Below are 15000 nucleotides of genomic sequence, written 5' to 3' on the forward strand. Positions count from 1 at the left end.
GAGGCTCCACGAGGTGAGATCTTGCATGGAGCCCCAGACCGAGGGAGATTGACTGTTATCTTGAACTTCTTCCATTTTCTAATAATTGCGCCAACAGTTGTTGCCTTCTCACCAAGTTGCTTGCCGATTGTCCTGTTGCCCATCCCAGCCTTGTGCAAGTCGACAATTTTGTTGTTGATGTCCTTTGACAGTTCTTTGGTCTTGCCCATTGTGGAGAGGTTGGAGTGTGATTGATTGAGTGTGGACAGCTGTCTTTTATGCAGATAACGAGTTCAAAGAGGTGCAGTTAATACAGGTAATGAGTGGAGAATGGGAGGGCTTCTTAAAGACAAAACTAACAGGTCTGTGAGAGCCGGAATTCTTTCTGGTTGGTCGGTGATCAAATACTTATTTCATGCAATAAAATTCAAATTAATTATTTTAAAATCATTCAATGTGATTTTCAGGATATTTCTTTTAGATTCCGTCTTTCACAGTTGAAGTGTACCTATAATAAAAATTACAGACCTCTTCGTGCTTTGTAAGTGGGAAAACCTGCAAAATCGGTAGTGTATCAAATACTTGTTCTCCCCACTGTATATGTATGTGTGTGTATATATATATATATATATATATATATATATATATATATATATATATATATATATATATATATATATATATATATATATATATATATATATATATATATATACACATACATCGAGCGTATAAAAAATAGTGTGGTAGATAAAAACATTAGAAAGGAAACTCGAGGGGGAGCACTCGGGAGAGTGCAAAACCTCCGCCGCCAACACTGCTGGGTCACTCAAGTGAACCTTGTATCTTCTTCATCTATCTATAATTCCAGCAATGTCTGTGTGTGTGTGTCTGTGTGTGTGTGTGTGTGTGTGTGACCGCTGTTTCTCGACAACCACTGGTCCGATCTAATTGAAACTTGCCAGGTATATTGCTGGGGACCTGAGGATGTGCCTTTTCAAGGTTTGATATTAATCGGACAAGTGGTTACCAAGTTATGGCCATTTATTTAACAAACCAATGGCAAGACACGTTGTTGCGTGGGTGTGGCCGATGGGGAAGGGAAGCACAGCCGCGTTCCCCATTACAGGTTACAACGTACGGGCTTCCGGATAATGATGACTTTGTGTATTCTAATAATTTCTCGATTTCTTATGCGCATTTATAGATAAACACAATGGCCCAAGTTATGATCGTTTTCATATTAGACGGTGTATAAATAAAATTTCGGGAACATCAGAGTGCTGGTATGCTCCGAACCAGGAAGTAAATTTTTTCTCTCTTCTCTTCTCTTTTTGTTTTTCCTTGCCACGACATTGCGAAAAGGTAAAATACGTTGGCGATAATTGAATAATTGGGTATTAAAAATAAATTGCGAATAATGGTAACTGCGAATAATATCGAACTTCCGGGTCACGCACGTACGGGCACGCGAGAGTGAAGAAACGGCCTGTGTGGTTTATTTATTTATTCTTCTTCTTCTTCTTCTTCTTCTTATTTTATTTTACGGGCATGAACTCGTTAAATATGATGTCAACAGTGCTGACAGAGTTATAGTTCTTTTCTCCAACATTTTTTTTTGTGGGGGGGGGGGGAGTTGGAAATCACTTAAAACATGTAGAAATGCAAAAAAAAAGAAATCTAAATTGTTTTAAAAAAAGTTGCAATTTTTTTTTCTCTAACAATTTTTTTTTTGGGGGGGGTTGGAAATCACTTAAAACATGTAGAAATGCAAAAAAAAAAAATTTTCTCTGACAATTTTTTTTTGGGGGGGGGGACCAAGTCCAAAATCTTATGGCATGATCCTTGGACCATACCTACCCCCCCCCACCCCACCAAGTTTCGTCGAAATCCGTCGAGGAGTTTTTCTGTGCATCAAAAAATTTAACATTTTCACGCTGACGCTCACGCCGGGGGTATCGCTATAGCACTTCCGGTTCCGGTTTTGAGCGGCAAGAGGTCTCCTTCGGGGCTCCCTGCTGACATTCTCAAAGTTAAGTTCCGGTTGTTATTTGTCCCGTTTTAACTGTTTAATTTTCTCACCTACATGTTAATGTGTGTTCCTAGTTCGGTTTTGTTTCAAAAATCGTGCTATTTTGTGAGCATTTATGTCGACGTTCTTACCTGGTGTTTGAGGCCTAGTCCTAGGCTTGAGGCCTACCGGTTCCACTTGGTGTTCGATCGTTTTTTTTTGTTTGTTTGTTTGTATTTTCTCCCCATTACCTTCAATTTCTATCCTCCCCATTACCTTCAATTTCTATCCTCCCCATTACCTTCAATTTTCATCCTCCCCACTTTCCAAACATCCCCCATTCTCCCAACTAATCTCTTTCTTATCTCAAAAAAAAAAAAAAAAAATACCCAACAACAACAACAACAACACGCTCACCTTCTCCCGATTCTGCTACTTCTTCTTCCTCTTAACTTCCTCCTCGTCTTCCTCGATTTTTTTTTTTTTTTTTTTTTTTTACACTTCCATGACCTAATCTGTTGAACTCTCTCATACATTAATATTAACAACAAAAACGATCTTATAATGCTTCATCTTCCTCTCTCACACATGTGGTACTCTTTACTGTTTCACAATGCACTACTCTTCTGCTATTTTAACAGACTGCTCTCATTTCGACCTCTCCTTCATTCCTTGCCTAAAAAATCCAACTATTACAGCGCTTCTTCTCTCCATGCTCTGAATTCGCCTTCATTGCATCCATCAAGAATTGTGTTAAATCGCATCTCTGACCTAAAACTTTTAAAAACCACAGTTTGCCATGGATGCTCGCTTTCCATCAACCATTCTTTTTTTCCAACTTCAGTGCCAACTCACCCCCCTCACCCCTCACTCTCACTCTCAAAGCAACCATCCCACTCTTCTCCCTCCAAGCCTCCCTCTCACCTCTTTCAAAAATTCCCCCCTCACCTTTCTCCCTCCTTTCATCCCCCTCTCTCTTCCTTCTCTAAGTTGCCCCCACTCTCATCCACCAACCTGCCTCCTTCCACTGCCCTCTCACCTCCATCTCTTCACTGCACCTCCTCAAATACTCAACTGCCATCTTCCTTGTCTCTTGTCCCCCCTCTCTCCCAGCACCACAGAGCCTTTTCTCCTCCTCATTCGGCCCCCTCCCCTCGCTATTCTGCAATACCCCACACTCCTTCAGCAACCCTCCTTACCTCCCCCCCTCGTCCATCGTCCTACCCTCCCCCCCCCCCTCAACCCCCTCCACCCCAAGCCTCCTCCCCTACCTCTTCATTAAAAGTGTGGACCTCAAATATCCGGGGCCTTCGCTCAAACCTTTCAGATCTTTCCATGCAGGTTGCCACTGTCAAACCAGACATTATCTGCCTAACAGAAACTTTCCTCTCCCAAGACGTGTCTGACTCCCAAGTATCTCTCCCTGGTTACTCCCTCTTACGGTATGACAGACCTGAGCCTCGTCCTGGTGGAGGTGTTGCTCTCTTCATCAAAGACTCTTTTCCTCACTCTCCCTGCACTGCTCTCACTCCCCCACACCCCCAGGAATACCTCTGGCTTCGGCTTCCCCTCCACTCCCACCTCATGTTTATATGTGTACTGTACCGTCCACCGAACAGTGATGACTCCATCTACACCTCACTCTCCGAAAACATGGACCATCTTCTATCTTCTCATCCAAACTCTCTCTTCCTCTTATGTGGCGACTTCAATTGTCATCACGCCAGTTGGCTAGGTGTGGGTACCTCTCTCACCTGCCATGGGACATCAGCAAAAGCTTTCTGTGACTCATTGGGACTGACTCAATCGGTCAACTTCCCGACCCGGATCTCAACCAATGGTACTCCATCTCTTCTGGATCTTATTTTGACAAATTTCCCTGACAATATCTGCTGCTCTTCCTTCGCTCCAATTGGTTCTTCTGACCACGTCCTTGTTAAAGTGGACATCTCTCTGGCTGTTATCAGAGAACCACCTCACCGCCGTCGAGTCTGGAATTTCACTCAAGCCGACTGGCAGGGTCTCCGAGCAGCCATCAAACTTACAGACTGGTCTCCTATCACTACTTTCTCAAACATCAACTCATCCTGGGAATTCTTTCAAAGAAACTTGCTCTCCCTCATGCACAGATTTATCCCCTCTCGTGTTCAGTTGTCTTACCCTTCCTCCCGCCCTTGGTTTACTGAAGCTTGTGGCGAGGCAGTTGTCCTGAAACAACTTGCCTTTGCCTCATGGAAAGCAAACCCAACTGAGGGCAATCTCAGTTCTTTCCACAAAGCTCGGAACAAGTGTGTAGCTACCCTCAGGAGAGCCAGAAAACAACATCTTTCTCATCTCAAGTCTGAACTCTCAAACCTCTCTCCCTCCTCAAAATCCTGGTGGCGTTTAATCAAATCTGTTTCTGGTGTATGTTCCCCCTCCATCCCCTCCCTTACCTCAAATGGCCGCACTGCTGATTCCACACGTGATAAAGCTGAATGTCTAAACTCGGTGTTTGCAGCTAAATCTTGTGTCCCAAACCCATCACTATCTCTACCCACTTTACCCAGTCGCACCCAACTGTCCCTGGACTCTGTATCCTTTTCTCCTGACAAGGTGGAGAGCTTGCTTTCAAACCTCGAGTCAGATTCTGCAACCGGTCCAGACGGCATCAGCCCACGTGTCCTCAAAGCCTGCTCTTCTGCTCTTGCTCACCCTCTCTCTGTTCTATTCACCCTCTCATTTTCCCAAAGTCATCTGCCATCTGCTTGGAAATCTGCTAACATCACTGCCCTGCATAAAAAGGTGCAAAAACAGATCCCTGTAACTATAGACCAATCAGCCTTCTCCCAATCATCAGCAAGGTTATGGAATCCATCATCGCTTCAGACATGAAATCCTTCCTCTTCTCCAATGGCTTGATTTCCAATCATCAATTTGGTTTCAGACCAGGTCACTCTACCCTAGATATGCTGCTACTGCTCTCCCATCAATGGATGGAGGTCCTCAATGCCAGACAGGAAATCCGAGCCGTATCCCTGGACATATCACGTGCTTTTGACACAGTCTGGCACCCTGCCCTACTCACCAAACTCTCTTCCCATGGTATTCAAGGCCATCTCCACTCATGGCTCGCAGACTTCCTCTCCTGTCGCAGTCAACGTGTGGCCCTAAATGGAGTTCTTTCATCCCCTCTTCCTGTGCAGGCTGGAGTTCCTCAAGGTAGCGTTCTGGGCCCTGTTCTTTTTCTGGTTTTCATCAATGATCTCTCGGACTCTCTGGAAAATCCTCTATTTCTCTTTGCCGATGACTCCACCCTCTGCCGTACCATCTGTCATCCCTCAGACCGGCAAGCAGCAGCTTCTTCGCTCACTGCAGATCTGGATAAAATCACAAACTGGTCCAACACGTGGAACATGTCTTTCAATCCAGACAAATCTCACACTCTCACTATGTCTCTTCGAAAGGACCGTTTACAAAACCCCCCATCCACTTTCTCAACAATCCTCTGGAAGAAGTCTTTTCTTTCAAGCTTCTGGGTCTCACTATCTGCCATGACCTTTCCTGGGAAAGTCACATTTCCAACCTTGCCTCAAAAGCCAGTCGCCGACTGGGAATCCTCCGTCGTGCAAAGTCCTTCCTCGGCCCTCTTGAGCTCCTGACCACTTACAAAGCTTTTGTCCGTAGCCTGATGGAGTACTGCTCTCCCCTCTGGGCTGGTGCTCCTGCCTCCCACCTTTCTCGACTTCACGCTGTCGAAACCAGGGCTTTTAAGATCATTGGCATCTCCCGCAATGAAGCTGAGTCTTTGGGCCTCTCACTCAATCACCGCAGGTTGGTCGGTGGTCTTTCTGTCTTCTACCGACTCCTCTCCAGCCTTGCCCCCCTGCTCTCTCTGCGATTTGTCCCAACCACATTTCCACAGGGCGCTCAAGGTCCGCCAACAACCCCCTTCTGGTAAAACTACCAAAATCACGAATCACTGCTCATCTTCACTCTTTCATTCCTCTTTTTTCCCGCCTTTGGAATAAACTTCCTCACTCTATTCTTTCCCATTCTTCCCTCCAGGCTTTCAAAACAGCTGTTCACCACCACCTCTTATCTTCCCCCATCCAAATCCTCGATCTTTTCTACCCCCGATAATCCACCCAAGCCCACTTCCTTCAATTCTCCTGCTTTCCTTCCTGAAAGTCCCTTTAATGTCCCTCTTCCCCTCGCCATGTTCCCCGTCCCATCCCCATCCCTCTCCCTTCCACAGTTCACCTGTGTCTGTTCCCCAATGTTTTGTCCCTTCCACTCCCGCCCCTCTTGTCTCATGCCTCCTTGCTGTGAGTTGTGTGTTTGCTCTCATACGAGCCTCGACCAAGGTATACAAAAAAAAAAAAAAAAAAAAAAAAAAACTCTGTTGTTCGAACAGGCGAGCTAAAAACCGAACAAAACGTTGCGTTCATGTTTGTTCACGTGTCTCCCCCACCTTTTCGACCCGCATCTTCGTGCTTTGTTCATTCAGTTCATCGGTGGAAGTACTCAGTCACATTTGCTCTACGGCGAGGATAAGGCGGCCGTACGGCCTTTGAATTGACAGAAACGTGCGGCGGCCACAGAGAGACTGAGGTGGCCTTAGGGTGGCCCTACGCCGTTTAGCTATATTTTACAGGCCGTAGGGGTGCCGTTGAATTATAACTGCGGAGTTATAACTTTTTTCATTTCTACGCTCGCCGTAGCAATTCGACAAAGCCAAGCTATGACGTAGGTGTGTTCCACGTCGACCGTATGTCGGGCTTGCGTTTTCCGTGCAGCTGCCATAAGCTCTTCTTAATGAAAAATGAATTTTCCCAACCCCAAAAAAATTACGGCACCCCCACGTTTTCGGTCTCCACAATGTATAAACACTCCGTGCGGCTACCCGAAAAATAAAAACATATGTGACTGCTACATTGTGTGACCGTGGAAATACTGCGGCCGCTTTATAATTGCGAGTGTCTGTACATTTTGTAGACCCTCCGGGCGCCGAGCCAAATGTGACTTCGGCCTTACCTTGTGTTTTCACCTTCATCTTTTTTTTTTAATCATCTTGTGTTTTAATTATTAACAAAAAAGCAATCCGATCACGTGGTGTGACGGACTGTCGGGCAAGGATTGAATTTCACAGCAAAACCGGTTGTAATTTTTAATATCCATGATTATGTCAGCCCGATGCGTTTGATGAAAGTGATTGTGGTTCTGCGGGCATCATGTTTGATGAGCTGCCCTGGGGGCAGCGCTCTCGCAGAGTGCGCGAGCGATGGAAACCCAGGCCGGAGCTCGAGCCTGTGTGGGCCTTTGGATGTGGTGATTGTACCAGTTTACATACAATACACTGCCACTGAAGGTCATTTACTCATCCTGTTTTACCTTAAACATGGGGAATTTCAATTTAAAGTGTTTTGAAAGTGGGTTTTCTTTGGGTCCACGAACGGATTAATTCACTTTGCATTATTTCTTATTGGGAAAATATTTTTTGAATCCGAACTTTTTGCAATCCGAACAGCCTCCAGGAACGAACTAAATTCAGATTCTGGGGGCACCACTGTGTATAGGCAAACAACTATACTCCGATCTCTAGCGGTAGCGCACCGTGGACGCACGGTCGATGCAGACTGCCACGGAGGCTGTACGTAGGTGCACGGCGGGCGTAGGGGAACCGTGCGTCGACCTTGCGTTGCCCACAGGTAGTCACACTGACCGCAAGGCCACCGTACGGCGACCGTGTAGATAGTGTGGCCGCCGTAATTTTTTGGGGATTGGGAAAATTCATTTTTCATTGAGAAGAGCTTACGGTAGCCGCATGGAAAATGCAAGCCCACCGCACACCCTATGTACGGTCGACATGGAACACATCTACGTCATAGCTTGGCTTGTCTAATTGCTGCGTCGAGCGTAGAAATGAAAAAAAGTTATAACTCCGCGATTTCATTCCACGGCGACCCTACGGCCTGTAAAATATAGCCAAACGGCGTAGGGCCACCCTGAGGCCACCTCAGTTTCCTTGCGGCCGCCGCACGTTTCTGTCAATTCAGAGGGTGTACAGCCGCCTTATCCTTGCCGTAGAGCAAATGTGACTGAGGCCTTAGTCAGACAAGTTGAGTCCATTGAACATGACTATTTTGCTTTCGTCCTTCAACGTAATGTCATAGCTCAGGAAGCTGCCAGTACTTTAGGTGCTGAGGGAGAGTTTCGTTGTAGCACAGCCAGTGCCGGTACACAATCACTGACTCTTATAAAAGGCAGGGTGATATATTTACTGTCCATGAGGGAATGCTGGCAGATGGGACCCTGGCTTAATCTCCCATCTGATGGGGACAGCACACTCCTTGCTGCAATGCTCTGCATGTGAAGCACTGGGATATAAGTTTATATAACAGTTCAGAAATTGAAACCTCTGGGCTCTCCTCTCAGCCCAACAACATTTTATTTTAGCCTTACATGGAATCTAAAACTAATAATGTCACAAACCCTGAGGTTCTTAGATTGCTCACTGTCCAACCTGCAGGCAGGTGTAATCCAAATTGGTGTTTAATGAAGGGTTAGGCATAAGTGGTGCACAAAGTGCACCTGCGTGGTCCTACATGCAGTTTTTTCTGCTTTACTATTTACAAGCAGAATACCCACCCTACGGGCGATTTTGTTCCAAGCATGCACACATTCTTCTGACGCACACCTTTATTTGGGTGGTGTATAGGCAACTCACAGCTCTGTATATGCACCCCCCCCTCCCCGAGTTATGTGCATCATGCAAAAACATACCCTCTGCTTATAATTCAAAACACCTCACTGTACTGGAAGACACGGGGACAGGAATACTGCACTGTAAATGGTGGACACTTGTAATAAATACCCTCCTCCACCTGGAGGCGGCGCTGCATGATACACATTTACATTGAGAATTTGCGTCCCACCCCTCCCCCCCTCCCCCCAAGACCACCGGCAAAGATAAAATCCTCCCTATACATTAATTCGGGTCATGCTGATCCGATGTCGCAAGTCTGGATGCAATTAACCCAGAACTGTAGGAGTAGTGCGACAAACAAACACCGGTCCGTGAATTATAGTAAGGATATATATTTGGTACAAGAACATTTGTGAAAGCCACTCTCTTTCCAAACTACTCAAAATTACTACATGGTTCCATAACCAGAACCCACTTGAAATTTCTCGTAAACACGAGATGGTGCAATATCCAGAAGTAATGAGAGATTTCCCAAACTCTCACGATCTTTCCACACAGACTAAAGTCTAACTACAGCATTGATACTTGGTACCTTTTTACTCTTAAATACTCTTCTGTTGGCATTAACTCACTTCAACAAACATCACAGAGTCATTTATAATAAACAATTTCTTCCATGTCAAATTATCTATATATTACTAAAACTCTCATTTTGTATATATGTATGAATGTATGTTCCCGAAATAGAGCCAAAACAGTACACGATATCGCAAAAATTTTCAGCCTACCTTACTCACCATTCTCTTGTGATGTGCAGTGTCAAGTTTTCTTAAAATCGGGCAACGAAAAAATAACTAAAATATCAATTCCCGATTCAGTCAAGTACTCTTCGGGAGAATTTGATCAATGCAAACAACCTCAGCAGTATAGTTCGCTGGAGCTATCTTTTTTTTATCAACCACTGTCACAACGGGAACCCAACGGGTTCACGTGTCATTTAATAACTATATAAATGTTCATGTCACATTATCCAATGCACTGCTTCACAGTTAGTCCAATAATGTGTAACATCTCAATTTCTAATTTTTTTTTTTTTCGTTTTCAGGCTTTTGTTCTATTAGTGGTTTTGGCCTATGCTTCAGTTCCTTTTGTCTTCTTTTTTTCTGTAATATCCCCCTCCCCCACTTCAGGCAGCGTCAACGAGCCATCTGCCAGAAGGATTTTTCAAAAAAAGAAAAGCATTCTGTTTTCTTCAATCCAACTGTCTCGATCAATAATTCTTCAGAGACAATGCCACAGAGAAGCTGTGAAGAGATACTTCATTCCAAGAGGGGAACAAGACCTGGTGCGTTTATCCACATGTGAACTTGTTTCCATATTGTATCTTGCCTTTTGCTAATATGTCGTTAAGATTGTGCAATCTCTATATTTTGCTTCATTATCCCCTCACGACAATAATAAAGCCCCAGAATTCGAAATTTCTAAGTCTCAAAATGTTCCTCGTTTCAGAGCAGCAAGTTATCAGCAGCGTTTTCTTTGATTTTTAGAGTGAATGTTAACATTATCGAAAACATAAGCTTAAGCTTAAAATCAAAACTCCTTGATCTATATTCAAAACTGAAGTGACCAACAATTTTTAAAGTGACCCAGTAAGTAGGTGATCTTCATCTGGTACTGTGCAGACATTGTGTGCTTGCTGTTCAGTATCTTTCCATATTGAAGGGAGATCATGCAACTGGAGTCGTGTGAGGGTTAACATCGTTTTCATCATCACTATACGTATGAGTGAGACTGTGTGATCAGGTGTATGTGTAAGAGTAGTCATGTAACATATTTTAAAATGTCCTTATTTTATTAATTGGAAATTTCGATTTTATAAATACCTGTTTCAGAAGATGTCACAGCATGAAAAAAAAACCATGAAAAACATTGTTATAACATATACAAAATAAGCACGAATATGTATTGGTTATAGTCATCTGTATTGACTTATTTCCACACATGCAAAGTGCAAGGAATGGACAGCAGTAGGTTCACTCTGTCTGTGTCTGTCATTCCCTGATCGAGGGACTTCAATTAAATTTCATATTTTGAACACTGCTGAACAAATCGCCTTTTTTGCACTTCCAAAAACCTCCAGTTTAGCAGTATTATGGCAAAATTGTAAGCTGTCTTGACCAATCAAATTTGCGAAACCCGCTCTCAGGGCTGAGGAACATCGAGATTCCGACAAAATGGCGGTGCACAGTGATGACGAAATTCTGACAAAATGGCGGGCAGGTTGAATGAAACATCTCAAGGATGATCAAAGGAAATTGGATGCACCTGAGCTCAATTTGGAGTGTCATAGCAAAGGGGTCAAATACTTATTGACGCAAGACATTTCAGCTTTTCATTTTCAAGTAATTTGGAAGAATTTCTAAAAACATGTTTTCATTGTCATTTTTGGGTTTTTTTTGCGGAGATCGGTGGCAATTTTAAAAATTTAATCCATTTTAAATTCAGGCTCCAACATAACAAAATGTGACAAAAGTTGAGGCGTGTGAATACTTTTTGAAGGCACTGTACTCTTGCATTCTCTTTCTCTTATCAGATTACAGATTAATTGTTCACTCTGTATTCTGTTGGAGACGAATCAAAATATCTTAACGTGTTTTCCTTCAAAGCATACAACCCATGCCATTCTGCCTGCACCATATCTCATTATACCCAATGTCTCCTGGACACTGTAATGTTTTCACATTATATTGCGGAGAATGTTCTGACCATCATCGTCGTATCTACCTCAGTGACAGACACAGTCAGCATCAGTGCCCGTGTTCTCAAATCCTTTTCTGTTCTGGCTCCTCCTTTTATCTTTTCATTCTGTATTTCAAATAAAGCCATCTTCCATCAGCTTGCAAAACATCCAACTTCACACCCTTACACAAGAATTTTAATATGGATACAAACAAACACGACATAATAGTGACCGAAGCTTTTTGTGCTGCACTCTTGAGGGTAAAAAAATCGCAGCAAGTGAATGAGGAAGTGAAGGCACGTGCTTTATAAGCAAGTCTCAACAAGGTAGACACCGATTGGTTCAACCGTAATGACGTCACGGTTATTCCGAACGCCCCTTGGTTGGCTCATGGGCTGATCGGATCAAGCAACACGTCCCCTTGGCAATTCGAATAAAGATTGTGAGTGTTAGAACACAACCAGTGCGAGCATGTAGAAATATCCAGCAACCATCGGCCACTGTACCTGCTTCATCTGCCATTGCACAGCACCTGGTTGCCAACCCTATCTGTGCAGACCAGTACAATGCAGATATGTTCAGGATATTGAGCCGAGGTCGGAGCTCGTTTAATTTATGTATATTGGGAGCAACCTTCATCCTTACCACTGATCCAATATTATGTCGTCAAAAGGAATTTGTACAATCTCTGTGTCTCTTTCAGCATGGAAAGATCAAGGGAAGTACAGTAACAAATGGTGAATGGACCTCAGGTGAAAGCCACCCCCCTCTCTCCAAGATGTGGTTGCAAACGTCAATCATCGACGAACTCTGCTCCAGCCAATGGGAGCTCGAGGTGAAGATGATGAGCCGACCAATGGGCGTTCAGATTAACTGTGACGTCATTACGGTTGAACCAATCAGTGTCTTCCTTATTGAGACCTGCGTATAAAGCAAGCACCTTCACTTCCTCCTTGACTTGATGCAATTTTTTACCCTGAAGAGTGCAGCACGAAAAGCTTTGGTCACTATTATGTCGTGTTTGTATGTATCCATACTAAAGTTCTTTAGTACCAAAAATCTGTTTGTTTACACAAGAATGTCGTATAATTCGATTCTTTCAATTAGAGCTTCGTAATCCCACTTTCAATGATGAGCAAAGTTATGGAATCCATCATTGTAGCTGGTGTTATCTTTCCTCTTTTCAAATTTTTGATCTCTGCTCATCAGTTTGTATTTCATTCCATTCAATCAACTTTGGATATTCTGCTGCTTCTCTCTCAACAATGGATGGGGGCTGTAGATCTCGATCTCTGGTCAGGGCTGTCAAGCATTTGACGCAGTCGGGCATCTTTTCTATTTACCGCAATTTCTTTCTGAAGCACGCATGGCCATCTTCTTTCCTGGATTACAGACTTCCACTACTTACCCTGTCCATGTGAATTTCTCATTGTAATCCTCTCCCCTCTTCTTGCAGTCGAGGCTGGAGCTTCTCCAATGTCGCATCTTATATCGAGCCTTCTTCCTCATATAAATAAATGACATCTCCGATGCTCTGTAAACCTTCTTTTTCATCTTTGAAGGTGACTCCACATTATGTTTTGTGATGCGACATCCCACCCATGGCCAGCAGAAGCTGCTTCATTCTATCCTGACCCTGAAAATTATCAAATGTTTGTCTGACAATTAGAACACATCATTCAAACCAGATAAATCTCATTTTCAATGTTTATTTGGAAGAATTGTAAAATGAATTTACATTTCTCTTTGCATGATCAACTACTAAGAGGTTCACACACTTGAACCTCTGGACTGCATCTTCAACCACGACTCCTTCTGGCGAGATCATATACCAAAATGCAGGCCTCCAAAGCCAACTACAGACTGAACGTCCTTTATTGTGCCATATCCATACTTGGTTTATCTTGACTTTGCACAGCTTACAAAGTCTGTGTCAGTTTATCCTCAACGGAGTACTTTAATCTCCTATCGTCTGTTGCTTCCCTTCTCACCTTCTTTCGTGGATGCTGTGTAAACTAAGCTTTCAATATCATTGGCATCTCACATTGAGATGCAAAATAAGGCCTGCTGTTCTCTCATCGCAGACATGTTGGTTGCCTCTGGTTTTCCTCAACTCCCTGTTGGTCTTGCTCTTTCTGTTCTTTCATTTCTTAGATCCTTTCCATTTCCACCTGGATGCACCCCTTCATTCAGTAATCCTTCCTTGTAAAATATATACAGCCCATGTTTTGACTGTTCATCTTTGTTCTTATTACCTCCACCACCGAAGGTGTAAAAGGTTAGGTTTTCACCCCTCTCTGTCTGTCTGTCTGTGTACAGGATATCTCAAAAAGTTGTACATGGACCCGGATGGAATTTGGTGGGCAGGTTGGGTGTGTGATGAGGACGACTGATTAGATTGTGGTGAATATCTGGATCCGGCTTCGACTACTATAATTTTTAAAGCGATTCTTCAACATTGAGAGATAGAGCCAAAAATGATATATAGCACGATATCTCAAAAAGTTGTGGACAGATTCGGATGAAACTTCGTGGACATGGGTGTGTGACGAGGAAGAATTGATTCAATTTGGGTGAAGTTCCGAATCCGTGTCTGGATCTGATAACTTTTTGAGTGATTCTTCACGATTGAGAGATAGGGCTAAACTATTGTACAGTATATCACGATGTCTCAAAAAGTTGTGGACCGATTTTGATTAAATTTGGTGGACAGGTTGGGTGTGTGACCACAACAAATTTATTTGATTTTGGTGAAGATCGGAATCTGGATCTGGATATGAGAAGTATTTAATTTTCAAAGTGATTCTTCACCATTGAGAGATTGGGCCAAAAACGATGTAGTATTCTACAGCATGATATTTCAAAAATGTATTGGGCCAGATATGTTCTCATGGATCAGGCATTACGTGGCGGAGGTATGTGCTCTACCGAGTGTCCTAGTTTTCTCTTGTTTCTGGAACTGTCTTGTTGTTCTTGTTCTTCTTGTTCTTTTGTATGGAGTATGTGGCTGTTCCACTAATCCAAGTGCCCTTGTTTATCAGAGCAGGAATTTGGAAAATTTGCCAGGGTGCTTGCAATAGCTCACCTACTCAGCAAACTACACCATGCAATTATTTAACTTCCACTTACTAATGCAGGCAGACAGGACATGTAGTTTAATGTCCATATGAGGGACGGCCCACCAATTGATGGATCACCCTGCACACTAAACACCTTAATGACGGTTTATAGCTGGGCTGATATTTAAACCCAGGCCAGCCAGCTCAGAGTTGAGTGTTCATACCTCCAGGCCATCTTGCCAGTCCTCCAGTTTCAATTTGGCATTACTTCACCAGAGGTCATGATCCATTGCAAAACGTGATCTCCTTCACCCTCCTTAACACACACCCCACCCCAACCCATCCCTTTTCCCTGCAGTTCTTTACATTTCTTTCCTTCCAGCTCTGCCCTTTCTTATCTGTCACTTTGCTTATTGCATCTGCCTATTGTTCGACTGTCCCAGCATATATGTTGCCTTTATTCCCTCCTTCAACTTGCTTGTCTGAAACTAGATTTTCAAAGCCCCAAAAAAACAACCAAATT

General features: G+C 43.5%; 1 protein-coding gene across 10 annotated transcripts in view; it reads left to right on the forward strand.

Moving 5' to 3' along the window:
• Positions 1 to 15000, forward strand: part of CPLANE1 (ciliogenesis and planar polarity effector complex subunit 1) — a 286624-nt gene that overhangs the window by 159073 nt on the left and 112551 nt on the right. For all 10 annotated transcript variants that reach the window (XR_015055411.1, XM_085871012.1, XM_085871011.1 and 7 more), the window contains one exon: positions 9869 to 10023. Coding sequence is in view for 9 of the 10 variants with exons in the window: in XM_085871012.1 (XP_085727138.1) it covers positions 9869 to 10023 (155 nt within the window). In the remaining variant the exon portion in view is untranslated. The remainder of the gene's footprint in view (positions 1 to 9868; positions 10024 to 15000) is intronic.

This window comes from Eptatretus burgeri, chromosome 2, assembly GCF_056783735.1.
Source record: "Eptatretus burgeri isolate ZD-2024b chromosome 2, Ebu_testis_v1, whole genome shotgun sequence".
Taxonomy (NCBI): Eukaryota; Metazoa; Chordata; class Myxini; order Myxiniformes; family Myxinidae; genus Eptatretus; species Eptatretus burgeri.